The 26,680-nt window shown below is 39.7% G+C and overlaps 6 protein-coding genes across 15 annotated transcripts; 3 read left to right on the forward strand and 3 right to left on the reverse strand.

Annotated features, from left to right (window-relative positions):
* The first annotated feature begins 10 nt into the window (after positions 1 to 10).
* LOC103971853 (fructokinase-1) lies at positions 11 to 1,498 on the forward strand. The gene is made up of 4 exons (XM_009385986.3): positions 11 to 495; positions 566 to 898; positions 976 to 1,092; positions 1,177 to 1,498. Exons 1-4 carry the CDS (start codon positions 85 to 87, stop codon positions 1,303 to 1,305), a joined length of 990 nt encoding a protein of 329 aa, XP_009384261.2. The 5' UTR covers positions 11 to 84; the 3' UTR covers positions 1,306 to 1,498.
* A 952-nt stretch (positions 1,499 to 2,450) lies between these two features.
* LOC103972578 (uncharacterized) lies at positions 2,451 to 9,166 on the reverse strand. 8 transcript variants are annotated; one of them, XR_010492401.1, is made up of 10 exons: positions 8,792 to 9,165; positions 8,409 to 8,491; positions 6,808 to 6,872; positions 6,615 to 6,709; positions 5,208 to 5,316; positions 5,024 to 5,037; positions 3,667 to 4,347; positions 3,303 to 3,574; positions 2,899 to 3,000; positions 2,774 to 2,812 (listed from the first exon to the last, which is right to left on the reverse strand). XR_010492401.1 is itself a non-coding variant. In XM_065132138.1 (8 exons), exons 1-8 carry the CDS (start codon positions 8,861 to 8,863, stop codon positions 2,663 to 2,665), a joined length of 717 nt encoding a protein of 238 aa, XP_064988210.1. In that variant the 5' UTR covers positions 8,864 to 9,140; the 3' UTR covers positions 2,451 to 2,662. The 8 variants fall into 8 exon arrangements, 2 of the variants coding, with proteins under 2 accessions (XP_064988210.1, XP_009385206.2); XR_010492400.1 differs by having other exon boundaries at positions 3,303 to 4,347; positions 8,792 to 9,166; XM_065132138.1 differs by lacking the exons at positions 3,303 to 3,574; positions 3,667 to 4,347 and having other exon boundaries at positions 2,451 to 2,812; positions 4,997 to 5,037; positions 8,792 to 9,140.
* Positions 9,167 to 10,012: 846 nt separating this feature from the next.
* Positions 10,013 to 12,799, reverse strand: LOC103971854 (large ribosomal subunit protein eL38z/eL38y). Its single transcript, XM_009385987.3, has 3 exons — positions 12,672 to 12,799; positions 12,149 to 12,332; positions 10,013 to 10,360 (listed from the first exon to the last, which is right to left on the reverse strand). The coding sequence occupies exons 1-3, from the start codon at positions 12,672 to 12,674 to the stop codon at positions 10,338 to 10,340; spliced, it is 210 nt and encodes a 69-aa protein (XP_009384262.2). The 5' UTR covers positions 12,675 to 12,799; the 3' UTR covers positions 10,013 to 10,337.
* Positions 12,800 to 14,199: 1,400 nt separating this feature from the next.
* Positions 14,200 to 20,818, forward strand: LOC103971858 (chromatin assembly factor 1 subunit FSM). Of its 3 annotated transcripts, none has more exons than XM_065132140.1 (13): positions 14,200 to 14,333; positions 14,807 to 15,425; positions 15,538 to 15,637; positions 16,333 to 16,480; positions 16,563 to 16,686; positions 17,307 to 17,668; positions 18,069 to 18,422; positions 18,522 to 18,603; positions 18,678 to 18,815; positions 19,513 to 19,923; positions 20,022 to 20,159; positions 20,274 to 20,328; positions 20,520 to 20,818. In XM_065132140.1, exons 2-13 carry the CDS (start codon positions 14,967 to 14,969, stop codon positions 20,669 to 20,671), a joined length of 2,523 nt encoding a protein of 840 aa, XP_064988212.1. In that variant the 5' UTR covers positions 14,200 to 14,333; positions 14,807 to 14,966; the 3' UTR covers positions 20,672 to 20,818. The 3 variants fall into 3 exon arrangements, with proteins under 3 accessions (XP_064988212.1, XP_064988211.1, XP_018676584.2); XM_065132139.1 differs by having other exon boundaries at positions 14,228 to 14,560; positions 14,662 to 15,425; XM_018821039.2 differs by having other exon boundaries at positions 14,228 to 15,425.
* Positions 20,819 to 20,929: 111 nt separating this feature from the next.
* Positions 20,930 to 21,689, reverse strand: LOC135626665 (uncharacterized). The gene has a single exon (XM_065132141.1). It carries the CDS (start codon positions 21,648 to 21,650, stop codon positions 21,012 to 21,014), a length of 639 nt encoding a protein of 212 aa, XP_064988213.1. The 5' UTR covers positions 21,651 to 21,689; the 3' UTR covers positions 20,930 to 21,011.
* Positions 21,690 to 22,187: 498 nt separating this feature from the next.
* Positions 22,188 to 26,167, forward strand: LOC135627584 (large ribosomal subunit protein uL18-like). The gene is made up of 6 exons (XM_065133709.1): positions 22,188 to 22,345; positions 23,691 to 23,760; positions 23,839 to 23,893; positions 24,034 to 24,160; positions 24,402 to 24,518; positions 26,027 to 26,167. The coding sequence occupies exons 4-6, from the start codon at positions 24,110 to 24,112 to the stop codon at positions 26,165 to 26,167; spliced, it is 309 nt and encodes a 102-aa protein (XP_064989781.1). The 5' UTR covers positions 22,188 to 22,345; positions 23,691 to 23,760; positions 23,839 to 23,893; positions 24,034 to 24,109.
* The last annotated feature ends 513 nt before the right edge of the window (positions 26,168 to 26,680 follow it).

Consider the following 26,680-nt stretch of genomic DNA (forward strand, 5'->3'; position numbering starts at 1 on the left):
TCCTCTCTTTCGTGTACACTACTAGCCGTAGCCCTTCAAACCTTCGTCTCTTCTCCTCTTGCAATTCTATCAAACACCTCCAAGATGGTTACAGTGAACGGAGACTCCGCCGGCGCCGGCCTCATCGTGAGCTTCGGCGAGATGCTCATCGACTTCGTGCCGACCGTGTCGGGCGTGTCGCTGGAGGAGGCGCCGGGGTTCCTAAAGGCGCCCGGCGGCGCCCCGGCCAACGTGGCGATCGCCGTGGCCCGGCTCGGTGGCCGCTGCGCCTTCCTCGGCAAGCTTGGAGACGACGAGTTCGGCCGCATGCTGGCGGCGATCCTGAAGGAGAACGGCGTGGACGACGCCGGCGTGTCGTTCGACGCCGGGGCGCGCACTGCGCTGGCCTTCGTCACACTGCGCGCCGACGGCGAGCGCGAGTTCATGTTCTACCGCAACCCCAGCGCCGACATGCTGCTCACGGAAGCGGAGCTCAACCTTGATCTCATCAGAAGGGTAGATCTCTCCCCGGACACCACACTACTTTAACGTAAGATTATGCTTGGATTCATGGTTGGATCTACAGGCCGCGATCTTTCACTACGGATCTATAAGTCTGATCACGGAGCCATGTCGATCCGCTCATTTGAAGGCGATGGAGGCGGCAAAGGAAGCAGGAGCCCTGCTCTCCTACGACCCCAACCTCCGGCTGCCGCTGTGGCCGTCGGCGGCGGAGGCCAGGGAGCAGATCCTGAGCATCTGGGACCAGGCCGACATCATCAAGGTGAGCGACGTCGAGCTGGAGTTCCTCACCGGCACGGAGTCGGTGGAAGACGAAGTCGCCATGCGACTCTGGCGCCCGAGTCTGAAGCTCCTCCTCGTCACTCTTGGGGAGAAGGGATGCAAGTACTACACCAAGGTACACAGATCTGTGGCTCAAGTGAGATCGAAGCCTTTCTGAGCTCCTGCTGACTTCGCTGGCTTTCTTGGGTCAAGGATTTCCATGGCAGCGTCGAGTCCTACGCCGTCAAACAGGTCGACACGACCGGTGCTGGCGACGCGTTCGTCGGCGCTTTGCTGGGGAAGATCGTCGAAGACCAGTCGGCTCTGCAGGTAGAGGACATGAGAGACGCTGTGCTTTGATTCATGTATCAGCAGTGAGATGCGTGTTGTGATGGATTCTGTGATTTGTTGCAGGATGAAAAGAAGTTGAGGGAGCTGCTGAGGTTTGCCAATGCATGTGGAGCAATCACCACCACCAAGAAGGGAGCAATCCCATCACTGCCTACTGCAGCAGAAGCCATGCAGCTCATGGGCAGTGCCTAAGCCATGCTTAGATTGTGTTCTTCTTCTCTACAAGCTTGTTGCAGCTTCATGAGAATTTTCCTTGTTTGAGTTATGATCTTATTTCCCTTCTTCCACCAAATTCCTCTGGTAGCTCCCATTTATCTTGGCTACATTGTGCTTATGATCAATGTTACAGAAACTACTAATTGATGATGGCTTTTAAATGCTTTCATTCATGGCTAGCTGATTCATTTCATATCAAGGCATTGTGAAACAGCTTGAATATATCACTCTTTGTCAGAGCAAATCAAGCTGGACTGACAAGTAAATGATGCCAGACACTGAGAACTAAGCTAAGAAAGATGAAATGATACATATCATTGTGGATAATGAAGTTAAAATGCACACCACCAATACTCACTATTAAGGTTTACTGCAAGCAGAGGTAACAAATGAGCTCTTTTTTCTAGGGAGTGACTGTTTCTGTCAACATGATTCCAAATGGCTATTTTGTGCAGGTTATGTTCATGAAAGTTCCATAATTCCTCAGTATTTGCTTAAAAGAAAGCAGTTGATGATTGGGTTGATAGATGCAGAGACCAAGCTGAGTGCACATTATATAAACAACTCTCTTAAATGAATTCTACACTGGAAGTGCACAAAATGGAGTAATTTGTGTTGCATTATCAAACAATGACATCGACATCGATAAATCATGATTGAAGAAGTCTCAGGTTTTCAACAATATAATGCAATCTAGGCCACATTACAATGTTTGATCAATCTAAGCAGTGGTTGAGTTGGTACATACCATCTGATTTGAGCAGTACATCATTCTTGGATCAATCCTCCCAACTATCAGCATGATTTTTCTGCGAACAGCAAGTTTATGAAATGCCAATTGAAGATTGTGGTGGGCATTTCATGCTCACCTTCTATAAGATAAACTCCAAACCAGTTCTCTGTAACCAGTACCCACTGATTCATAGTAGAACATATCAGCAGCTAAAAAGATTTGTTGTCAACCACAGTTGGGTATTGGTCAACCCACAATCTAAATCCTCTGACCATAATTTTACATGATTAGGATGCAACAGATAAGTTCAATCCTCTGACCACAATACAACCTTCCTTGCAGAGAAGTTCATTCCTGGATGGGTGGAAGTGCCCATGAAGCCTCTAGATGAATGCATCAAAGAAGTAGTTATATTCCATAATTATTTCGAGAATTAATATGTGACATAATGGCAATTGATATCCGACCTCGATATAAAGTTCTGCATTGATACATCATTGATTCATCAGAGTTTGATGCAAGTTACTAACAAAGAAAAAACAAATAAAGCATTTTTTTTAAATGATATGCATGTCTAGTTGCAAAATTATCTATTTATGACTAGGAAGCGCTTGAGCTGGTGGTTTCAGAATCTGAATTTTCAACATCCACCACAGCATTGAATCCAAATTCACTTCCTGGAGTAAAAGCTGCTTCGAGCTCTTCAGCTGTCTGGATCGTTTTAAACTGGCTTTTCACCTTTAGGTTTTCCTAGTACGATCAAATGTTAAGACAATTTCAGCAATTAAGAATATGCCATACTTATGCAAAATGTAAAACATTAACATGTGACATGCCTTCTTCACATAGTCTCCAATTGTAATACCAACAATTTCTTGTATAAGAAATTTAGTTACACGGTCTCGCCCAAGCATCTGTAATAGAAAGCTCTTTGGCACCTACACCAAATTTCAACAAACAAAATTTCAAATTAATCCTGACTAGGCACACCATTATCATAAAAATGTCAAGCTTAAGAATGAAGTTGCATCATGTACTAGGACAAGTGGGTCATATGAAAGAAAAGGTTGGGAAAGGCTTCAAGACACAAAGCAATGTGCAGTGGTAGCAAATTCGTCGTTGATAATCTGCTTCTTACAAGTTTTAGAAGTTGAAAAGTAAAAAAGTAAAAGAAGTGGGCTAAGCCACAAGTTATTTTAGATGGGAATATTTGCGTATACATGGTAAAGGTCCGCCATACCGTACCATACCGGAGTTTCGACCCGGGCTCGGTACGGTACGGTACGGGTGTACCGAGCGGTACACCCGATTTTACCGATTTATCCCTCCAAAATACCTGAAAATTAGAAAAAAAAGTTAGGATAGGGTTTTCAAGTTACAAATAAATATAGTAATAGTATAGGTTTAGCAAAATCAATGTAAATTAGGTAAAAATAGTATCACATATCTTTTTCAGGCTTTGAGGTAGTCTTGTTCGAGGTTCGTATTTCAGCCCGTTATAGATTGAAATATCTACAGAAAAATCAGTTAAATTGTTAGACTATTTTGTTACAATATAAACTCTAAAATTCAAATGAAATAAATTATCACATATCTAGATATACCTGATTGTTGTTCTACCACCAAAACGAACGACGGGCTTCCACGGGTAGTGGATCGGGGTCCTCGATCCGATACATATCAATATGATACGTTTGTTGGACCCAATCATGAAATTGATCCCATGACATAGTATATTGATACACCGTGTGCCATTGATGCATCAATGTGGTGTTGATCGTAGACTGATCGTCATGAATCATATTTGTCCGAGGCAGCTCTTGAGGCATATATTGGTGTTGTTCTGTATAATGTTGTTGCTCAGAGAAGGATGACCAACTATCACCATCTTGTTGTTGCCCGTATGATTCTCCATAATACGATGAGCCTCTTTCTGTGTCTATATCATGTATGCTCTGTCGTATTTGTTCATATTCATCCACTGCCTTCCCCTTCCCCTTCCCCTTCCGCGCATAAACTTGACCACTACCTTGTCGAGTTCCATGATCTGAATCTTGAGTGGCATGTGTAAAATATTGCTCCTCAATCCATTCACTACTCTCAAGTTGTGTAGACGAGACCAACGATTGCCCGGCATCACCGCCATCATCTGTCAAGGCACTGCTGTCCGTGTTGCTGTCATGTCTCTGGACCGAGCGAGAAAGAGAATGTGATTGTGAAGGTGTCTCGTCGTCCGACCCGATTCTTTCCAACGATGCAACTGATGCTACTGCCTTCCCCTTTGCCTTGCACGTTGAGAGAGAGTTTAAGAGAGTATAATGAAATAGGGGAGAGAAGAATGGTTTAAATAGGAGGAGAAAAAGCTCCAACGATCAAATTGACCGTTGGAACACTGTAGCACTGCTACAGTGAGGTAACAGTCGATTTCGACCGTTACCGAGTGGTGTCGGACGGTAACGGTCGAAATCGACTGTTACCGAGTGGTAACGGGCGGTACCGAGTGGTGTCGGACGGTAACGGTCGAAATTTCGACCGTTACCGCCCGATTTTGCCTCGTATCGCTCGATACGGGGGTTTTTGGGGCGTACCGCCCGGTAGCGAGCGGTCCGCATACCGAAAACCCATCGGACAGGTACGTACCGCCCGGTACGGGGCGGTACGCTTCGGTATGGCAGACCATGGTATATCAGATGATCAACATTCTTTCCTCCATATCATTCCCAACCTTAAGCTAGATTTCCTACATAATTTCTACAGCAAGAAGAGATGATAGCTTATAACACAACTTACAATAAATATCTATTAATATTTTATTTCAGTTCTCAATTGTAGGTAACTTAAGGTCATGATAAACAAGGCATAAGCAGTATTCCGATAAGTACAAGCAAATTCAAAGGCAACATGCAGAAATGCATTGAATGACTAGAAGAAGACCTGGTTGGAAGGACAAAGACTACTTACATTGGATGTCTTTCCTTGAATCATCCAGGAATCATGCAGAAAAATATATATTTCGTCAGAACTAAGGCATAAGGCAGAAAAGAACTAACATGAAAACCAGAAAGAGAGAATATTGGATGATGTCACACATTATGAACTTCAAGAAACATATCAAACAGCCATATCAGTAACCAAACAAACAGACCTCCTTTCATTCTCCGGAATCCTGGAATTGGAGGTGCAGTGCGAGCCAAATTTGTTAAGACAATATCAAATGCCTTCTGTGTTTCCTCACCAGTTAAGTCCACTCTTACCTGATATAATCATATTAAGAAGTTGTCACTGAGAAAATGAACTATTGAAAGTGAGAACTAGTTAGTAAATAAGAATATATATTTTCAAATAAAAAAGAAGAAGAAAAAACTGGTAATTTGCTCGCATATTCAACCTCCATATTTTTTACCACCATATCTTATTATAAACAACTACAAAGGCATCAGTGTGGTTTCAAGGTTAGAATTTTCAAATAAGAAGTCGAGAAAAAAGATTCTTAATAGAAGAAAGAGGATTCAAGAAGACACCCCAAATAGGAATAAGATTCCTGTTGGTATTATTGTTATAGCTATAGCTTTAGCATTTTTTTCATAGATGCTTAACACCTTTCCCCGTGTCACAAAACACAACCATACCCCACATTGTACTTAACCCATTTCACTTATCCGCATAACTGATTGACAAAATTTCTAACTTGTCCACATGATTAAGGAAATCAATTTTAATCATTTCCTTAATCAACTACATAAACAAAGAATTTAATAATTTAAATAAAGCAACATATTATTTACGGTAATTTGATTTATGTTAAGGGAAAAAAATCATTGGTGATTACAAAGAGTAAGAAAAGGCAAGGAAGAAGATTAAGAGAAGAAAATTGGAATTCTTTTCTCTTATTTAATCTGCTAAACAATAGAAATGCATTCAAAGATTGCTCTCTCTCTCAAGATTATGTGTTTTTCTCAGTTTATGTTGATGGTCTTGGATTGGAGAGAGGCTGAATTGTTCCCTTGTTTCCAAGAGCTAGTTTCGTGAGACCTACCCTTGTTTACATGATTTTGATGGGGACTACTCTTGTTTTCATGTAATCCACTCCTGGCGATGATACTTCTTGTTATTATAAGCCAAGATACATGTTATCTTGATTTTTGTTGATCCTATAAAAGTGCTCAAGAGGACACTGTCATATCCCATTATTTTCTATGATGGAAGGTCTGGTCAGAATTTGGCCCCGTGGCTTTTCACTCTTGGAGGGATTCCACGTAAATTTCATGTCCTTTCTTGTGATTTTCTTGGACTTGTAAAGCTTGTAAGTGGTTGTGCTAGCATCTATTCTTTTGTTCTGATATAGTCCACACAAAGAGGGGTGAGAAGATCATATCTGACTTGTCATTTGGTTGGTACTCCACCCCAACAGCTAAACAGCTTAATAGTATGCTCTCTACAAGTAGCAGGAGGATAACAGATCAACTTTGGAAATGCATAAACTTACTTTGAAGTAAAATCTACGAACATATTATGTACCTACTGAATACAAAGATCCAAGTCATGAGCTCACAGTAATCTTATCATTGTCACGTGACTCGATGACTATCTTAACATTGTCCAATCTTATGTCATTCTTTGACGGATCAGATATTGATGCTTCTAAACCTATAATCACAAGGAACTGTTAGTTAGAATTTGTTCGATTAAGCAACTCAGCTACCTTGCAGCACCAGAGTTGATGCATGATTGAAGGGAAAGTTCACCTGGACCAACTGCAAATGTGGACCAAGGGGAATGCCTTAAGCCTCTTTGATGCAAAAATGTTAGGCTGACAATATTAAAGCGATTATTTGTGTTAGAAATTGTAGAGAAGCAAAAAATTCATTTAGGGAACCAAATGAATCTAGACCAATTTGGAAGCACAATATAAAGCATGTTTTGCCTGATTAGATTTGGAAAATCAATAGTCTTCATGTAAAAGCTTCTAGCTTGATGTTGCAGGATAGCACAACACTGTTGCTAGCCCCTACATATTCATATGTCTTCCACAAATACAAAGTAAACAAGGAAAAATAATTTATTCAACATGATCCATCCATTGCTAGTCACAATTTCTATCAATACTAAAACCATCAAGTCTATTGAAAGTGTATTTCTTGTCTAACATCATTTTATAAGGGAAAGTATGTCCTACAACACTGTTGCTGGCCCCTACATATTCATTGTCTTCCACAAACACAAAGTAAACAAGGAAAAGTAATTTATTCAACATGATCCATCCATTGCTAGTCACAATTTCCATCAATACTAAAACCATCAAGTCTATTGAAAGCGTATTTCTTGTCTAACATCATTTTATAAGGGAAAGTATGTCCTACAACACTGTTGCTGGCCCCTACATATTCATTGTCTTCCACAAACACAAAGTAAACAAGGAAAAGTAATTTATTCAACATGATCCATCCATTGCTAGTCACAATTTCCATCAATACTAAAACCGTCAAGTCTATTGAAAGCATATTTCTTGTCTAACATCATTTTATAAGGGAAAGTATGTCCTACAACACTTGCTGGCGCCTACATATTCATTGTCTTCCACAAACACAAAGTAAACAAGGAAAAGTAATTTATTCAACATGATCCATCCATTGCCAGTCACAATTTCCATCAATACTAAAACCATCAAGTCTATTGAAAGCGTATTTCTTGTCTAACATCATTTTATAAGGGAAAGTATGTCCTACCAAAGAAAGGAAATGACTTTACAACATATCCCAAACCACTGGAAAAAGGAGAGCAGCATACATAATACTGCATCTAGCAATTCAAGTAGGCACTAACTAGCTTACACAAGCTTTTGAATGTTTGTATATCTTCCACATAGAGAACATCTTAGATTCATTATCAACTACTTCTTTCTTTAGTAACTTGAATCTGCTTACATCTTCATAAGACAATCTTGAGAGGCACTAGTATAAAGGATAACCAGGAATCTATAGTTCTCAAAGTGACTACCACACAGAGCTTATCTCTGATGGTGGTACATAATTTCATATATTTCGTCGAATGAAATTGGAGATGGATTAGTTGAAAAGTCCCAATTGCTGCAGAGAAATGAGTAGGAAGTCAAAATGGAAGGTAAAGATACGACCGATCAATGCATACGTCAAAATATATCATCTCATTTCAGTCTCCATGTCAATCTAAACACGGATGCTTCAAATGAAAATTAAACTGAGTATTTTCCAGAAAGAAAACTAAAGCAGACTCCTTCAAAAATTTAATCAAAACAATTAGCTTCTGTGCATCAAAACCCTGAAAACAAATAATTGGTAACAGGAAAAGGAAACAGCCGGAGATTTACCTTTGACCTTCCCATACATTACAAGCAGTAGCTCTTTCAGTTGTTCTACTTAGAGTGGCTTTCAAACTTAGTGGCACCATCACCTGGAGATTAAATTGCATCATATGTAGCAAAGAGATAAATTAACCTACATAACGATTACGAGATTAAACAAAATCAACAATAACAGAACCAACCATTTATGGTACTCATTTATAATCACAAAGTGCTAATATAAGATCAAAACTTCTTTTTTGGCAAACATCAAGAGAACAGAAGCCAGAAACCAAATGCTGTTAAAAACTAGGGTTTTCTTGAGAGAAAATTGCATCAAGTTCATCTGATTCTTCGTAATAAACAGAAAAACAGAGAAAACTGGAAGCCAGAAAATGAATTGGAATTACTCGAGAAATTCGAGATTTATCCCGTTGAAGCGGAAGCTTCGGACCGAACGCAGTCATCATCATTAACGCCATAATTCTCTGCTAGAGATCTCGAAAGCAACACGAAACAAGAAGAAGAAACCCTAATTTTGAATAAGAGGGCAGCCGCTCGATCCCACGTTATCCACAGTTCCAATTGACAGAAATACCCTTTTCCATCACGATCAATTACGAGAAAGCCGTCGTCGTCACTCTCAAATTGGTCCGGCGGAGCACCGGGAGGAGGAGAGCTATAAAAGATTGAGCTTCGGGTTTCCGGACGGGAATTGGGAGTTGGGGTTTCGAAGTGGAGGTGCGGGGACGAGATGGAAATAGCTGTTAGAATCCTCTGCATTGGATCCAGCCCTGAGGTAACAAATGCTCTCACAATCCAATATTTTCTTCCCATATCGTCTCTTAGGTCAACAACGTATTTGATCTTTGCTTCCGGTTTGCATTGTTCTGATCCTTGGCTGAACTGAGTTCTGACCATGGGTTGCAACTCCTCCTTCAGGAATTGTTTAGGAGAGACAAAACGATCAGACAAACTATTCAATGGGATGAATAATGCCTGTATGAATTGCATGCTACAATGGTTATAGAACAAGGGTTCTTGAATGGAGGTGCTGCCAAGGGCCTTATCTATCTACGGCAAGAAGCTCATAGAATAGAAATCTTTATGCAGCGGAAATAGATTTAGATTTATATTATAGGTTAAATATTAGAGAATTTTAGAAAGATTAATAAGGTGCTGCCAAGGGGCTTATCTATTTACAGCAAGATTAATAAGCAAATGCATCAGCTTTTGGGTTCAAGTTCATATTGGTGATGTGATAATTTTAGCCATCACCTAAGATTACATGATCCAATGGGATCTACAAAAAAATTCACATGTTACTTATGATTCGAGCTGTAAATGAACACCACAATTTCTCCCTTCCTTTCTCCATCTGAACTCATAGGCAGCCCAGCCAAGCAGGTCAAAAAGCTCACATTCCTATGGACAACCTTCCAGCTGATGTGTCATGAGGAAGAAAAAGTCAATGTTGTGCAAAAGAAATCACATGCTGGACTTCTTCAGAATATAAATCCAATGCCTATTTTATCACAATTCCTTTTGAATATATACACATATATTACTAATGGCTATTGAGAGGCAAAATTAATCTTTTAATGAAAGAAGAAGCCAGATTAAAAGATATGTGAAATCAATTTTAGCAAAGCTCAAACACTTGCATTAAGAGAGAGATTAACCATAAATCTCACATAGTAATTTTTTTACCTCCAAAAAACAGAAAAAGAGAAAAAAAGGCATTGGACTGACAAACAGGGAAATGATACAAGGAAAAGACAGCACAATTACCAATCACAAGGAGGTTATAGATGATTTCTCAGCAATAAGTAGGTTTTCCTTGAAAACATATGTGATCCATTAAATCCAAAACCACATCGTTCCTTTTTAAGTGACAGAAATATTTAATTGAAAATTGTCACCACAACCGATCAGCCACTGCTCGAAATAATATCTTCAGACTTCTTGGACACTCAAGCCTGCAACATCAAACAAATAAGATCGTTAACATTATTATCAAAGTCGAACCATCAGCACTTCATCGTATCTCAATCAACTCATTTAGTGAACATGAATTCACTGTTGTTGGGGAAATAAGTGATATCAACGCAACCCATCATGATAGAACAATTTACTAATCTGTTCCAGTGAAGAAACCAAGAGTTGTCTATCATTATAATTTCTACATGCTTTACGCTCTTTACAGTTGTCCATCAATTAATGCCTGTCAGAAATGTACAAAAATTGCTTTGGTACGTGCAGCTTTCAAACAAATCTTTAGCAACCCTTAGAATAGATAACAGAGACTAGGATAAACTGTGCATGAAATTGAGGCAAGTACTATGTTGATGCCCAGGCTCCACAAGCAGCTTTCACCTTATTGCATGAACAATCCTAAATAGGATGCAGCTTACTCTATCCATTGGCTAAGGATAACTCTTTCTGTCAAATGAGGATGACCAAATTTCAACATGGCAACAACCCATTATTTACAATCTGATTTCTCAACCAATAATGTAAGGAACACTAATTTTGTTTTCAAATGATCAAGACATTACATATCCTCCATCAGAATAATTTACATATATATCACACGAATCAATAAGCTAGCAGTATAGCTTCGGTGTAGATCTTGATGTTACTCAGTATCTCCATTACTATTGACAACAAAGAATATCAACTATGACCTTCGAATGTATAACTTCTTTCTTATAAATTGAGATTATCTGTTAACATAAAAATCAGGGCTAATTACAGATTATCCCCTATAATTAGACCTCTTTAGCATTCTGGTTCCTAGACTTAAAAAATTTACAATAAAATCCTTATAGTTATAAAAATGAGACAATTAACCATATTTATCCTAACGTCATCAATTTTACTGATGAAAGATACAACATATGACAGCATGTGCAGAAATGACACGAAAACAATGGGTAAAATGATAATTTCAACGTCTCAATTACGTTTTTTTTTTTCTTTGTGGTAGTGGCGAACGACAACGCCATTAGGGCCGCGAGTGGTTGAGCGATGAAACGGCCAATCAACATCTGCATCGACGCTGATGCAAATGCAGAGCGACAAAAGGGGAAAGAAGGATGAGGGATTGGTCAAGAAGCGGGAGGAGGAGGAAGAGGAGGGAGAGCGACAACGAGATGTGAAACAAAGGGAGAGGAGAAAAAGAACGGCACAAATGTCGACGTTCTGCATCTACATAAGCGTCGCTCAACATCTGCGTTGGCGTCAACGCAAATGTTGAAAGTCAATATCTCCGTCGTCCTCTTCCTCCTCTCCCTTCGCCTCACTTTTCATCGCCGCTCTCCCTTCTCTCCCTCCTTCCCCAATCCCTCATCCTTCTTTTCTCATTCGTCGCTCTGCATCTGCGTCGGTGCCAATGCAAATGTCGTGCGATGCTCTGCGTGGACACCGATGCAAGCATCAAGTGGTCGTTTCGTCACTCAGCCACCCGTGACTCCAGCGACGCCGTTATCCACCACCACAATTAAGAAGAAAAAAAACATAATAGGAACGTTGAAATTATCTTTTTACACATCATTTTTATGTAATTCCTGCATATGTTATCACGTATTATATCTTTCGTCGGTAAAACCAACGACATTAGGATCAATGACTTTAATTGTTTTACTTTCATAACTATACATATTCTAATATAAATTATTTAAGTTAAGGGACTGGGATGCTAAAAAAAGTCTAACTAAATGTAGCCGTACAAGTCACGGCAAACGAAGGAAGATAATTAAACGAACCTGGGGGAAGAGATTGCTTCAACTTGTCTGCCTTCGCATAGTCGAACACACACAATGTGTAGAGGTACTTGGCGCAGCGAACTTTGAATTTGACCACGTCCTTGCTCCTCTTTATCTTCACCGACCTCGCATCTTTCCTTCTCGCAGTCAGAAGGAAATCCTTAATCTCGTGGATTTGCTTGGGCTGCAAACGATCAAAAAGCCATCTTTTACAGGCGTGCTGGCGCACTATGGCTTTTCAGCCTCGATTCAACCGATTCCTCCAGGAAAACAGAAAACAGTGATTACATGATACGACTCAAACAAGAACCGTCATTGCAATAAAGCTCAAACAAATTCGACATGCTAAATCTGCTGAGACTACAAAATCGAAATCCTTAAAGAAAATATACACAAGGATTCAAGAAAGAACGAATCGCAAGAACATGCAGCTAACTACTGCGTCATTGAAGTGAAAACTGTAACGAGAATGAAGAATTGGCACGCTAATCACACAAACAACAAGGATCGAGTAGAAATATACCATCTTCAATTGCTTCGGTGGCCAACACGAGCTGCGTAGTACCGTTGCAACACGAGGCGCCGGGGTTTTTATTGTCGCCACGAGCAAACCCTAGTCTCCCGAATCTCAGCCTCGGTTACGTAAATGCCCCTACTCTTGTGACTTTATTACAAAATTACACGACTTATGATGCGGTCACCCTCGAGCATTTTCAGGGTGATGTCACTCATGATGACAATGAGACACTAACTCCGGGTTCCCACGCGTCATCAAGTAGTTGCCACGGCGACCAGGAATTTTCCAAAGAGGGTTTCATCCGTCCTACGTTTTCCTCGTTGCAAAGATAAGTGATTCATCCGTTAAACAAATGCAACCTGTTTACCTATAGCACGGACAGTCATGAGAAATTCATCGTTATATCACGGGCTAATTAAATATCGTTCCTATAATTAGATTTTTTTTATTATTTTAATTTTTATACTTAAAAAAAGTATATTATAAATTTTATAATCATGAAAATAAAATATTTAGTTTCATTTACCATAATATCATCAGTGTTTTATTGATATAAGTACAAAAATAATAAACAAAAATATAATTTCAATGTTTCGATTATGTTTTCAGTGATGATAGATGACGACGCCACTGGTGGGTGATTGTCGGAGATGAAAAGGAAGAGCGATAATGAGAGATGAGGCGATGATGCATATATCTAACAATCTATGTTTGTATCGACATCGATGTAGATGTTGAATGATCATTTCACGGTATATGCATCAGCACTAACTTAGATATAGAATGACAAAAAGATTGTTCGGTATCTGTATCACATCGATATGCATGTAGGGCATCAACATTTATGTCGTCACCTCACCTTTCATCTCCGTTCTTTCTCATTCTTAATAATTATTCACAACCTCTAACGACATCGTTGTTTGTCATTATAAAAAATATAACTAATACGTTATAAATTATTTATTTATTTATTTTTATATTTTTATCGATAAAATTGATGATATCAGAATAAATGAAACTAGATATTTTATCTTATAATTATATATTTTAATATAAATTTTTTAAATCTAAAGATCAATATGGATAATATATAATTAACCCTCGTATCACCCGTGAGAGCGATTACATGGGCTTAGTAGATGCCTCAACTAAAAACTTTGGAACGATGATGCAAGCTTTTTCCCAGAGCCACGAAGGGGTGAACAAGATTTTTCTGGGTGATGTCACCATATGCGAAAATGAAGACCATACATGTGGGTCCCGCTCATGAGATTACTGTGAGACCACATCACCCCGAACATTTTCAGGGGAGGGCTCAACTGGCTTTCGGCTCGGTCCAAATTGACCCCTCGTCGGGCCACAAAGCCTGACGAGCGATTGGCGGGAAAATATTTGCCAAACTTCCCTCCTCGCGCGCGCGTAGAATTTGATCGAACGGCATCCGATGGTTCGATCTTCCATGAACTCTCATCAGACAACATTATCCGTTCGATACGAATCCACCTGGCACGAGCTTGAACACGCCATGTACATGCGCTTTTCTACCGCACTGCTCTCTTTCTCCCATCAGTTTGCGAGTAAAGAGAGGAGGACAAATCAACTCTCCAAATTTGTCAAAGAGATCCAACGATTTTGATCTGTATTCTTCGTCCTGCGATCGATCTGGAGGTAACGTTTCCGATCTGCAGAACTTTTTCTTGATCGGGAAACGTGGGAAATGAGCTCGCTTGGGTTTGCTAAAGATTTTTAGGGATTTTCGGGATTTCATTGTGAAATTTGTGCTCTTCTCAGTCTCTGTTATACGTTAATGAATCATCGATTGAATTTTGTTCTTCGTCTTTTGTCGGTGCTGTCATCGAATTGAGCAGTCCTGGAAAGGATTTAGAGTGGACCAGGTAGTTTTTGGTTTTCTAGAACCTAAATTTGAGCGATCTGAAACATTATTTCTTCCGGAGTTGATTCTACCTGTTTTTGTTTTGATCGTGGTGCCATCCAGTTTCAAGATTTACAATGGCGTGTCTTGGGTCCATTGTTCTTGGCACTGATCGAGCCGAGGAGTCTTATATCGTCAATGTTGATAGGGATGCCTTGATTTTAGACATTGACAAAGCGAAATCTGAAGCGAATGTCGTTGTCAACAGAATCCCTGAGTTCGATGAGGATTTGTTGGTTCTTGATGATATCCCTGCTAATGAGGCAAGATGGAAGCTGGCAAACGAGGATCGTGAGAAGGGAGACCACTGTACGGATGCAACAGGCGTTGATATTGTTGCAGTAGAAAACTCGAGTACGCCTGTAGAGATGGTTCAAGATAGTTCCCATGTCGAGGCAGTAAGAAAGTGCAAAGCTGAAGTGGAAGATGAGCAGAAGAGGGTGAAGAAGCTGTTGAAAAGGAAAAGAGCTTCTTTTGATGGGAATGCGAACTGTGATAATAAGGAAGTATTGATAACGAAGTGCCAGGGTGAGCTTGATGAATTGTTTGAGTATCACAAGGAGGTTTCTGGTCTTAGGCTGCAACTAGATGATGGCGCATATCATTCCAACAATATGATGGTTGCTTATTTGCTGGAAGAAAGTAGACTTCCATTTTCCAAGTTAGTGGGGGAAATTTATGGGGCTTTGAAGGGAAAGAACGGGATTACTTTGACATCTGTCCGTGGTAGCGTGCTCTTTGTCGGACAGAGAATGATGTATGGTATTTCTAGTGCAGATGCGGATGTATTGGAAGATGAGTCAGAGTCATCCCTGTGGTGCTGGGAGGTAATACCCTATTTTGTTTAATTGCTTTCATTCAATTAATCATTTGTATGCTTGCAACCTTTTTTGTGCTTACATGTGATTCTTCTTGATGTTTGACGTTTGTGTTGATCAGACAAGAGATATTAAGCTGTTGCCTCTTACTCTTCGTGGCATTATCAACATCCGTCGCATGGCTCGAAAGAAGATTCATGAGAGGATTTCTGCACTTTCTGGTGAGAACATTTGTTTTGAGCTTATTACGATCCACAGATTTGTTTGTCTTTACTCTCGGTAACTTTTTCTTTTTCGTTATCTATGGTATTCTAGCTTTTTACGTTGTGTGGAAATGGATTTTTTTTTTTAGTTGTGGACTATAGCTTTACTGTAGCATACAGAAATCATATCTTTTTGTTTTTACTTAACCTACATAAAAACCTTTGGTCCTTTTACTCTGCACCTAAAAAATTTGTGTGCTCTTTGATGGTTTGCCATGGTATGTACCTTGTTTTTTTCCTAAGCAAGTTGGCCTTAAGATGATTGCCAACTATCATCTAAAATTTTTCTTTTTTGGTATCTGATTATCTTGATTGCCTTTATCACGCATTATATGGTTGGTCTTCTATTCTTCATTTGTGGTATCATTCACCTTATGTTCCTTATATCATTGCACCTTTTCTTCCATTGTTCGTTGCCCAACAAGAGAAACGAATGAATATGGAATAACGTTTTATCATTTCATTTATTCTATATTAGGTTCGGATGTTCATATTTATTTCATTATAATGTTTAGATTTCAAGGTGCTTTTATGTACTATTTGTGCATTGATACCTGAAATTTTTTGACAACCTTTGTGGAGAATAATTGTTTTCCTTTTTGCACTGAGAGAGTCAGTTAGCTAATTGTACCCATACATTTGACTCACTTTAGTGACATTATCTGCGCTGGCGAGTCCTGAACATAAAGGTGCTTATGGAAATAATCTGATGGAAGCATCGATCAAGCTTGGGAAGGCATTAAATAGGCAAGGGATTTCTTCATTTGTTGAAAACTTGACCCAGAAGTACTGTGCTGACATGTATGCTCCCTCTCCAAATTTCCCTGTCTTCAAAATCTCACAATATTTCTTTTAGATCAACCCTAAACTATGGTAATTGCAGGGCTGAGAAAGGAGATTGGCTACAACAAAAGGAATTAATGAAGAAAATTGAGAAAAGTAAGCATAGTGCAGAAAAGGAAAAGAAGAAAATGGATCGTGAGTTTCAGAAAGAGAACTTAAGACGTGTAAGTAATGGATTTTCTGTGACATGGGTTGCCATGATGATGAAGTACACAAGTTTGAATAACTCTTGGTCTTGCATGTAACACTAAGACCAAAAGTCTAGAATATCTACTTGAGGATGAAAAGTATTACAAAAAACCCAATACCGATGTTTCTTAGGATCACATATGGACAGAGCACTACTGTCCTAAAAGTATGAGTTAAATAGCTGCTAAACCATGCCTGATTAATTATCTGGAGCTGTTCAATTAATTTATTCATTGAAACACTAGCAATGAAGCTTCACGTGAGCTTCATAGTGTAAGCTACTTTTGCAGGATAGGTTTCTCCAGGGGTGGCAAGCTAGCACTGATTCCATGAGCAGGGCCCTGCCAGTGGACCCCAAGGGCATTGTGCCTATCATGCATGGATGATCTACATTATATGATCTGTAGCCAACTGAGGGTTCGGTGATTAGTATTATGTTGGGGTTAATCTTATTTGCAATTAACAGACCTAACACCAAAGAAATCAAGAATAAACTTGAACCGACACTATTAATCCACACTATTGGTTCGGGATCTTATGAAGTTTAGATTACTGGCAGATACTCTCACCATTGCAATTTTCCCTCGATTTGCAGGAGAAAGAGCTTAGAAGGATGCAGGAAGAAGCTGAAAGAGAAGAGAAGCATCGTGAAAAAGAAGCAGCAGAACTGAAGAAACAAATAAAAAGGCAGCTAGAAGAAGCTGCGAGGGAACGACGGCGCCATGAAAAAGAAGAAGCTGAACTGAAGAAACAGTTTGCCATACAGAAGCAAGCTTCTATTATGGAACGGTTTCTCAAGAGTAAAAAGAATAGCAATAGTTCAGATGACAAAGTGTCCATAAAGAACTCATCCACTGAAACATCTTCCAAGAACACAGGGATCACTAGTGCAGTTACATCATCAATGGACTGTGGCTTTTCCCAGGAATGTAGCTTAACCACAAAGGATCTGCGTGGGTTAGTAACAAGACCTTTCTTTCATTTTTTTCTTTAAAACTTCAGTTTATATTTGAGTTGTTAATTTTCTGGAAAAATTTATAAAATTATATTAATTTTAGAGTTGCCATTCAGATTAATTTCTGAAGTGGCTTGAGCAAATCACTAATTAGAAAGTTCATTTTTTTCTTACAGACAAGTTATGAGCAAGGGGAATTATTGTCTGTGAAATGAAGAAAAATGAACAGATTCTTCTGACAAATAAAGCATATAATAACTATGCAACATTGTAGTCTTGTCTTGGTCTAGGATGTCCTAGCAGACATATGTTTGGTTGCAATCAAGGGGAGATTCAGTTGACTACTGTATCATATTCCCCTGGGCATTATATCTAAGAGAACTGATCATGTAAATAATGCAGGTTGCATATTACTGGCTGGCGTAAGTTGGCTCACCTCGGCAGATCCTGCCACTGGGGTGTTAGGCGCAATCCCAAGATTGAGTTGATGAAGGAACTCAAGCTGCAAAGACCATCCTTTGAAGGTGAAGCTCTTGAGAAAAATGCAGCTCTGGAGAAGGAAACTTCCTCTCATGAGGCCAATAGCAGTGAATTGAGCTATGATAAGCTTGACAATGAACTAGAGTCTTTAACAAATAATATATGTCAAGATGATCTCCATATTCAACCATCATCAGCCTGGATGCAGCATAAGAAACTTTTGCAGTTTTGCCAAAATCATAGGCCAGCATACTATGGTACTTGGCGCAGGAAAAGGTAAGCCTTTATTTCCTAAATTTACCCTAACATTTTTTTATTTACATTTCCACCAAAGCTTTGATATTCTTTCTTTTAACTGCAATGGTGCTACCATAGTGGTGTTGTTGGTCCGAGGCACCCATTTAGGAAGGACCCCGAATTGGATTATGACATTGATAGTGATGAGGAATGGGAAGAGGTACTTGTCATTCAAACCTTTTGTATCTGTTACTGAGATCAACAGTCATGACTTGGTATTTGCTTTTTGCACAGGAGGATCCAGGTGAAAGTCTTTCTGACTGTGACAAAAATGATGAAGAAATTTTAGATGCAGAAAATTGTAAAAATGAGGATGACACTGAAAGTGAAGATAGCTTTGTTGTTCCTGATGGTTATCTATCCGAAAATGAGGTGCAGATGAAAACAGACTATAAATAATGTTCTATATGTGTTACTTCGCTCATTAATTCTTCATTTCCCAAACTCGTGATTCTACTAATTTTACTGCATCTATTTTCATATATTTTGAAAGTTTTCTCTTTGCTATTATCAATTCTGAGTTATTTGTGAGGTTCTGACTTTTGTTATTTACCTTTTGTGCTCCACTTGGATAAGTGCTTTTCTTTTGATAATGCATATGTTTATGTTTGAAAGCATATTTATCCAACCTTGTAACCGATCAAACTTTTGTCACTACTAATTGAAGGTATTGAACTTCAAAATGACTGCAAAAACACAAATGCTGATTTTGTTTTGAGATTTTTATTATGTTGATCTTTATTAGCTGTGATTTTGGAACTTTTATGAATCATGTTTCAATCTGGTGAAACTTGGACTCTGCTTCTTTGTAGTATGAATGAGAAGTTGCACAAGCAGCCTCTCTTCTACCAGTGTTAATGTTGCATGACAGTCTACTCTCTAGCTAAAGATTGCCTTGAGTAGCATAAAGTCGGTCAAGTCAGTTTGAGAGTCCATCTGAGAGGTTCTCAGAATTTGTTGGTTTGCACCCTGCTCCATAAGCTTGAAATGACACTTGGGATGGGGTTAACTACTTGGCTCTATGTTGATTGGTGTTTGTTCAGATTCTAAAATCTGTCTTTGCTTCCAGGGAGTCGAAATGCAAATCTCATGTGAACCCACAGAGGATGAGGCAAAAGTCTCAAAATGTTGCAAGTCAGAGGTCGACAGTGAGGAATCCAGAGCATTGTTGCAGTGGCAGAAGATCCTATGCAATTTGACTGAAAAGGCCCTTCGAAAGAGCCATCCATTGGTCATTTCCAACTTAACTCATGAAAAAGCTAAACTACTGATGGCCGAAGATCTTGCTGGCACAGCTAAAGTTGAGCAGATCTGTTTGCGAGCTCTCTGCATGCAGGCCTTTCCTGGAGGCTCCATTGTAGACATCTTAAAAGATCCCAACACATCGTCTGATGATCAACAAGTTTGCCGATGTTCTAAAGAAAATACTACACAGGGAGCCACTGTTGCAATGATATCAGATTTGGACTTGCCAGAATTTGTAAGTAACAGAGAGAGATAGGCAAACTTAAATGACATTTAAATCTAGTTTTGTTCTAGTTTCATCTTTTCCTTACTTTTCGGAACCCTTGACTGCAGGTTAGGCTGATCCAGTCCTGTCCGCATGGGATTAATAAGGTGGTTGAGGTGTTGCAACAGAAGTTTCCGACCACCTCAAAGTCACGATTGAGAAATAAAGTACGGGAAATATCCAACTTCGTTGACAGTCGTTGGCAGGTGAATTCATGTTTTCATACATGATTATGCTCCTGTTGCCGTCATTGAAAAAAAAAATCATGGTGCCTTCTGCTGAAGCTTTCATGGTTTCTGTTGGCTAATTTGTATGCACAGGTTAAGAAAGATGTCTTGGAAAAGATTGGCTTGTCAACCTCTCAGCCCCCTCCCGGTATTAGTACAGTCAACTATACTGAATGTTGAGAAGAAACAATCTAATTTCTTTACCATGTCTACACCATTTCTTCTTCATCAAATCAAAATTTTATACAAGCTTTCTCAATCAGCATATTTTGTGTAGATATAAGTTTATGGTATGATGCTGAATTCTGAATCCAGCTTGTTGGGTTATGGTCTTGACAGATAAGGATTGGACAGGTACAACAAAGTACTTCTCCAAACGATGCTTACCTCCTAAAGGGAGGCCCACAGAGATTTCCGAATCTTCTCAGTCATCCTCAAAACTGAAGAGATCATTCTGTGGCCGGGAGAGATCATTTCCGAATCATCTGTAAGTGTTTGATGTATATAAGTTTATTAGGAAATTCTTGTTCTTTCTGTGGCCAAATTGTTTTGGCCTATGAAGAGTACAAAAGAGAATGACATCCATTTTGCTGGACATTGATGGCAGTGGATGCTAATAAGATGATGTTTGCTAATGAGTTTTTGTTGCTTGGAACACTGAGTGGGCCGAGCTTTGAGTTAGTTGTCTAATAAGTAAAACAATGTTTATAGATGTGGAAGAAACAATTGATTCGCTATAAGAATGTAGCTTCAGATGAACAAATGAATTAGGCATAACAACTAGCAGACAGTGGATGAAACCCAGAAGTGAATGGAAGAAGTGGCTTAAGCTTATACTTGGAATGGCCATGGCCAATCCTTGAGCTCCTCGTCGCTGCCCACGACCTTGGAGCTCTTCTTTGAGGAGGTGGCGGTGCTGCCTCCTTCGACGTAGGCATGGTAACGCAGCAGGAAGGCCACAGCGAGGGCCACCCACTCCAGGCAGAATATGGCGAGGCCGAGGCCGCCGACCATCTTGAGGATGACTGTGCCGTCCTCCTCGCGGACGTAGGATCGAAGCTCGACGAGGAAGTCGGGGGTGCGAGTGAAGGCGAGGACGGAGATGGCGCCATGGAAGATGGCGGCGAGGACGGTGGAGACCATGTGGGCGGCGTGCCAGCGGGCGGTGGAGGCGGGGGTGGTGGCGCAGGCGGAGGCGGCGGCGACGGCGGTGAGGGCATGGAGGGCGACCAGGAGGAGGCCGCAGGGGGAGGGAATCAGGCGGAGGGAGAGGGTGAGGAAGACGCAGCTAGTGGCGGCGCCGAGGAGGGTGTAGTTGCAGAAAAGAAACGCCTTGTGTGTGTGGCAGTAGTGGGAGGCAGTGGTGGCGCCCATTGTAGATGAATTGGAGCACAGAGAAGCTGTGTTCTTGGTGTTAAGAGAGAGGTGAGTTGAGTCGAGGAAGGTAGAAGATGGGGGAGAGGTGTGCATTTGAAGGGAGAAGGAAGAGGCTCCGAATTCGAACGTTGGGAGTCGCCGCGAGCGTTAAAGTGGAGTAGCCGTTGAAAGCGACGAGAACAGAAGAGGGATCATATCAGAGACTCTGATAGCTTTTTGGTGCTGGTGATCTTCCACCAGGTGATCGATCCGTTAGACTCGATCCATTGCTGGCCATCGCATGGGTTTTGGTGGCTCCACCAAAGGGATCTGGGGACAACGTTGGTGCTCTCACGAGCCAGTGTTGAACTCCCCGTATCCAAATCTGATTGGATCAGACAATTTATGAATGTGATTCTCTCGGTCTCTAAATCCTGCACCTAAATTGGAATAAGGTTGGATCAGATCCGAGTCCGAGTGTTTTGCTCAAGACGTCATCTCCTCTTTATCGACAAACCCGAACGAGATCCGAATCCGAATAATGAGCTCGATCGGATTGGATCAGCAGCAGAACCGGACCCCAAACCCAGATCCGAAACCTGTTAATTGACATAAAAATTGGCTCCGAAACCTAATCGCACCCATATCAGCCTAGGCAACGATCCTGACCGTCGGATCATGGCACAGGGCACTCTAGCGATTCTCGAACCGAACAGACCGGGCTTCGCCGTGAGCTGCCCTTCCCCTCCGCTTCGAGGCCCCGAAGACGGCGGCGGCAGCAGCAGCAGTGAAGGAGAGGGCGAAAGATGGTGAGATTATCTTGAACCCCTCTCCTGATCGATCTCTTCAGATGAATGTTCTCGTTTAGAATCGGTCTGAGGCTCCAGAGATCTATCATTTCGCAGTCATTCTTCTGTAGATCCGTGTCTTTATCCCGATCAAGACGTCTTGAATGGAAATTTGTCGTTTTTTTCACTATTAAATGCGTTAAAGTCACCATTTTGTTGACAGTCGCACAGCTTTGGTTACTTCCGCCCAACCCATTGGCGCCATTTTGTGTTAATGGTTATTAGATTTTTAAATCACGGGGTTTTATATTACTAAGTGTTTTACGGGGTTCTAGATCTCAGTGTTTTTTCTTTCTTTTACCCTTTCGGATTTTTTGAGTTGCCTTGGTGTTCTTGACCTGTTGATCAGTCGCGGGGATGTCTTTTAGTTTTAGCAGTTAGTTTGCTTTCGTGGTTCATCAGTGCTATAAAGTTGATTAGGGAAAAAACTTTGCTTTGTAGTTAAATTATATTGTCTATTTGCTACTACAAGCTAATTTATATTCTTCTAAAAGTATATGGTCGAATAATAGCAGTGAGACATTGGATCATTCAATAACGTCAGGTCTGAGGTTTAGCTATATGTTCCATGTTTAAATGATTTTTCATGTTAAATGCAGAGCCAAGTTTTGTATATCTTCATAGGTTTCTACTAGCTTAACTGGTTGATGGGAAACATAGAAAAGAAATTTGGCCTCAATGTGCTGCATGTGTAATCATAGCTTCAGTTGGCCTTTGACATGCTAATTTCTTCCACTTGTGCATTTATGTACTGTAGAATACAACCAATGCATGATAGTTTTTTTTTTTTTTTTGCTTTTTTTATCCATTTAATAAAAAAATGCACTTGGGGAAGGTATATATGATTTCATTGTTTGGTTTCTTAGTTGCTTGTATATTGCATGAGTTCAACTTGTTCCTACGTGATTGGCATTATTTACTTTTACTTTGCAGTTTTTTTAGTGAATTATGATACCCATTTTACATTGTAATATTTTTTGTACTGCTGATACATATGATTTCTTTTAATGAGTTCACTCTTATTGTTTTGGTAAACTGTGGCTCCGAATATCTTCTTTGTTTTACTTTTATCTTACTAGACTTTCTCAATTGTTTTTCCTTATTTTCCCCTTTCTCCTTTACTTAGACCCTTGGTTTTGTTTGATATCTTTTATAATTTTAGGTAATTTTTTGCAATCCCTGTTAATGATTTTGGATAAAATATCTGTCATGCTTATTGATGTATCAACTGTTCTATTTTGTTGGCAGTGAAGACATTGGAAGTGTTTTCTGTATAACTGATTCAACAATGTTGTCAATGTTTCAGGCCTTTGTCAAAACTCAGAAGACCAAGGCTTACTTTAAGCGCTTTCAAGTCAAGTACAAGAGAAGGAGAGGTACTACTTATCTTCCTAATTATTTTCCTTGTTAGAGCGCTGCAGGTCATTTATTATTTATTTTCTTTGGCTGTACAGAGGGCAAGACTGATTACCGTGCACGGATCAGGCTGATTAACCAGGACAAGAACAAGTACAATACACCTAAATTTCGATTTGTTGTTCGATTTGCAACCTCGGAAGTTGTTGCTTTTCACCTTTCTTTTCCTTCTCTCTTTTTTTTTGTTGCTTTTTTGGCAATAAGAGTGAAGTTCTTAACAAATATGCTGTCAGACCAACAAGGATATTGCTGCACAAATTATATCTGCAAGCATTGCTGGTGATCTAGTCCTTGCATCTGCTTACTCTCATGAACTTCCATGCTACGGACTCGAAGTTGGTCTTACCAACTATGCTGCAGGTAATTATTCATTTTTTTTTCTCTCTTTGTGCATGTGCTTCATTTGTGGCAAACCTTAAATGTTTGAAATTAGCCTATTGCACTGGATTGCTGTTGGGAAGGCGAGTCCTGAAGATGCTCGAAATGGATGATGAATATCAGGGGAATGTAGAGGCGTGCTTTATGAATTTCTAGTTTATATCACATTATTACTGTTGGTAGATGGACATCTTCTGTTAACTTGTATTAATGTCTTGATCAGGCTACTGGAGAGGACTTCTCTGTTGAACCTGCTGAGAGCAGGAGGCCTTTCCGTGCTCTTCTTGATGTTGGCCTTGTGAGGACAACAACTGGCAACCGAGTTTTTGGTGCTCTTAAAGTACATCATCTTTATAATGTTGAGAATTATTTTAGCTTTGCTATTTTGTATATGCTTTCATGATTCCAAACTATTCATTCCGTGCTTCACCACCTTGACTTTTCCTATACCTGGTGCTGCATTTGCAACTATTCCTATTCTAGACTCCATCAGTCCGTAGTATTTGGATGTTGTATTGATGTTACTGGAAGAGAACATCATTATATCATTGTTAAAGTGGAGAATGTTGAGATATTTCTGCTATGCAGACAGTTATGCATGCAGAACAAGAGAAGTTTAGAAGAGGAATCAGTAGTTTGTCTAAGAAGAAGGATCAGCAGTGTGTAGTGATGAATTAATGGCTTATGTGGTTCAGAAATATGTTATAGAAATATTCAGTCTTTCAGTGTTAAAAAGCCAAAGTAGAATATGAAAATTTTGAGAGATTTGTATAATCTTGTTGAGGAATTTGTATTAATGGTAACACTATACAATGAAAGTTGGAGTTAACTTTTGACCGAACTGGACATGATCTGATATTAAGCTTTGGAGGCTTATCTTTGATATGATCTATTTATGTATACTCTCTGGTGTGTGCATATAAAAGTAAATGACATGTGGTGTTTAGGGCAGATGTCTTTGTTCATTTACTTTTATATTGAATTATTGATACAGTTTGCACCTAGGTAGACCATTTTTTGTGTAATTTTATGCTATTTATTTTTCTGCTGTGGTTGTGTGCATTGGTATTTGCATTCACATGCTGCTATTGGCACCTGGTGGTTTTCAAGTCGATCGAAAGTTGTCTACAAATTGATGACTTTGTTGGTGTCATGGCCTTTTGTTCCACTTATTGTTGAATAATAAGATATGGATAACTAGTTTGACCTTGCTATTAAATAACAGCAAGCTGTTTCCTGAAAGATGTTTATTTTGTTTCTTAATTTTTGTATATCAGAGTTGGAAGTCTTGCATTTTTCACCCTAGATGGTGTCCTCAAGGTGTAGGACGTTTCATTACCTCTTCTTGTTTCCCATTCATTTCCTTATGAAACATTCCAAGAACAATCAGGATTTAAGTTTGCACTTTCTTTAGTATCTTGTTTCATTACAGAATTAATTACGAGCGAAATTTGACATGTTTTAGCACTTCTCATATGGTAGTTTGCATTCTGTTCTGGGCAAAGATGCCAACGAGGCCGTCTAGGCTAGCACAGAAAATGAGAGGGTTATCTCAAACCCAGGCTATCCAGGTCCTTTGACCTTGTTATTTGAACCCTTCTTTAGCGCATTTGGTAGGTTAAATCATTAGCCATTAGCTTAGTTTTCTCTAATCACAAACTATAACATTTTTTATGTTGTTATCAATCAGCTGGATATGTATTTTCTTTGGATTATTGAATTTGTATCACCGATTTTGTCCTTCCTAAATTTAAAGAAAGCTCTGACTATATGGTTCTTAAACTACATGTTCATATTTCTGTTCTTGTTTGTGATAAACTAACTTGTTTGAGGTTATCTTGGATGTAGGGTGCATTAGATGGTGGACTTGATATCCCTCGTAGTGACAAGAGGTTTGCTGGTTTTAAGAAGGATGAGAAACAACTTGATGCAGAAGTTCAGGAATTACATCTTTGGAGGTCATGTTGCGTCTTACGTGAAGGTCGGTGACCCCAGCCATTCCACCCTTGTTTTGTTTGTGATACCTAGTTATATGTAACATGTATATGCATGCAACCTACTACCAATGCTCATATTATGAAGTTAATATGTATTGCACATGGTACCATGTTAATATGTATATATACACACCTTTGTGAATGTATGTACGTGCATGACTTTGTCTATTTAATACACATTGTTTAACATAGCCCATTCAGTTGGTTGCCATAGTAACTGTTGCATTGTTTAGTGTCGTTGCAGCACTCTGTAAATTTCTTTTGATCTTCAGTTATTTGTTTGCTTGATGTCACACCTCAAATTTGTTTCACTTATTTTCTTGGCTCAGAAGATATTAGGAAGGGTTAGTAAACAGTTCATCATCCGTGATTGTCACTTGCCTTATCAAAATTTTGATTTCCAAGTCCCTGACCTTGATGGAGGATGAGCCAAAAAAGTATCAGGCGCACTTCAGTGAATATATCAAGAGAGGAATTGAGCCTGATGACATGGAAGAGATGTACA

This window comes from Musa acuminata, chromosome BXJ2-11, assembly GCF_036884655.1.
Source record: "Musa acuminata AAA Group cultivar baxijiao chromosome BXJ2-11, Cavendish_Baxijiao_AAA, whole genome shotgun sequence".
Taxonomy (NCBI): Eukaryota; Viridiplantae; Streptophyta; class Magnoliopsida; order Zingiberales; family Musaceae; genus Musa; species Musa acuminata.

Bases quoted from the DNA above. Each gene is read 5' to 3' on its own strand.
- LOC103971858 (XM_018821039.2), top strand. From the start codon at position 14,676: ATGGCGTGTCTTGGGTCCATTGTTCTTGGCACTGATCGAGCCGAGGAG. The intron at 18,816-19,512 runs GTGCAGATGAAA...CTTTGCTTCCAG, and splicing joins GTTATCTATCCGAAAATGAG to GGAGTCGAAATGCAAATCTC. The intron at 20,160-20,273 runs GTGAATTCATGT...TTGTATGCACAG, and splicing joins TCGTTGACAGTCGTTGGCAG to GTTAAGAAAGATGTCTTGGA.
- LOC135627584 (XM_065133709.1), top strand. From the start codon at position 24,110: ATGAACTTCCATGCTACGGACTCGAAGTTGGTCTTACCAACTATGCTG. The intron at 24,161-24,401 runs GTAATTATTCAT...TGTCTTGATCAG, and splicing joins TCTTACCAACTATGCTGCAG to GCTACTGGAGAGGACTTCTC. The intron at 24,519-26,026 runs GTACATCATCTT...TCTTGGATGTAG, and splicing joins GAGTTTTTGGTGCTCTTAAA to GGTGCATTAGATGGTGGACT.
- LOC103972578 (XM_065132138.1), bottom strand. From the start codon at position 8,863: ATGGCGTTAATGATGATGACTGCGTTCGGTCCGAAGCTTCCGCTTCAA. The intron at 6,873-8,408 runs GTAAATCTCCGG...TAATATTGTCAG, and splicing joins AATGTATGGGAAGGTCAAAG to CCTAACATTTTTGCATCAAA. The intron at 5,038-5,207 runs GTCTGTTTGTTT...GGATGATTCAAG, and splicing joins ATTCCGGAGAATGAAAGGAG to GAAAGACATCCAATGTAAGT.
- LOC103971854 (XM_009385987.3), bottom strand. The intron at 10,361-12,148 runs GTTCGTTTAATT...TTGATGTTGCAG, and splicing joins GAAGCAATCTCTTCCCCCAG to GCTTGAGTGTCCAAGAAGTC.
- LOC135626665 (XM_065132141.1), bottom strand. From the start codon at position 21,650: ATGCACACCTCTCCCCCATCTTCTACCTTCCTCGACTCAACTCACCTC.
- LOC103971853 (XM_009385986.3), top strand. From the start codon at position 85: ATGGTTACAGTGAACGGAGACTCCGCCGGCGCCGGCCTCATCGTGAGC. The intron at 496-565 runs GTAGATCTCTCC...TTGGATCTACAG, and splicing joins ACCTTGATCTCATCAGAAGG to GCCGCGATCTTTCACTACGG. The intron at 1,093-1,176 runs GTAGAGGACATG...GATTTGTTGCAG, and splicing joins AAGACCAGTCGGCTCTGCAG to GATGAAAAGAAGTTGAGGGA.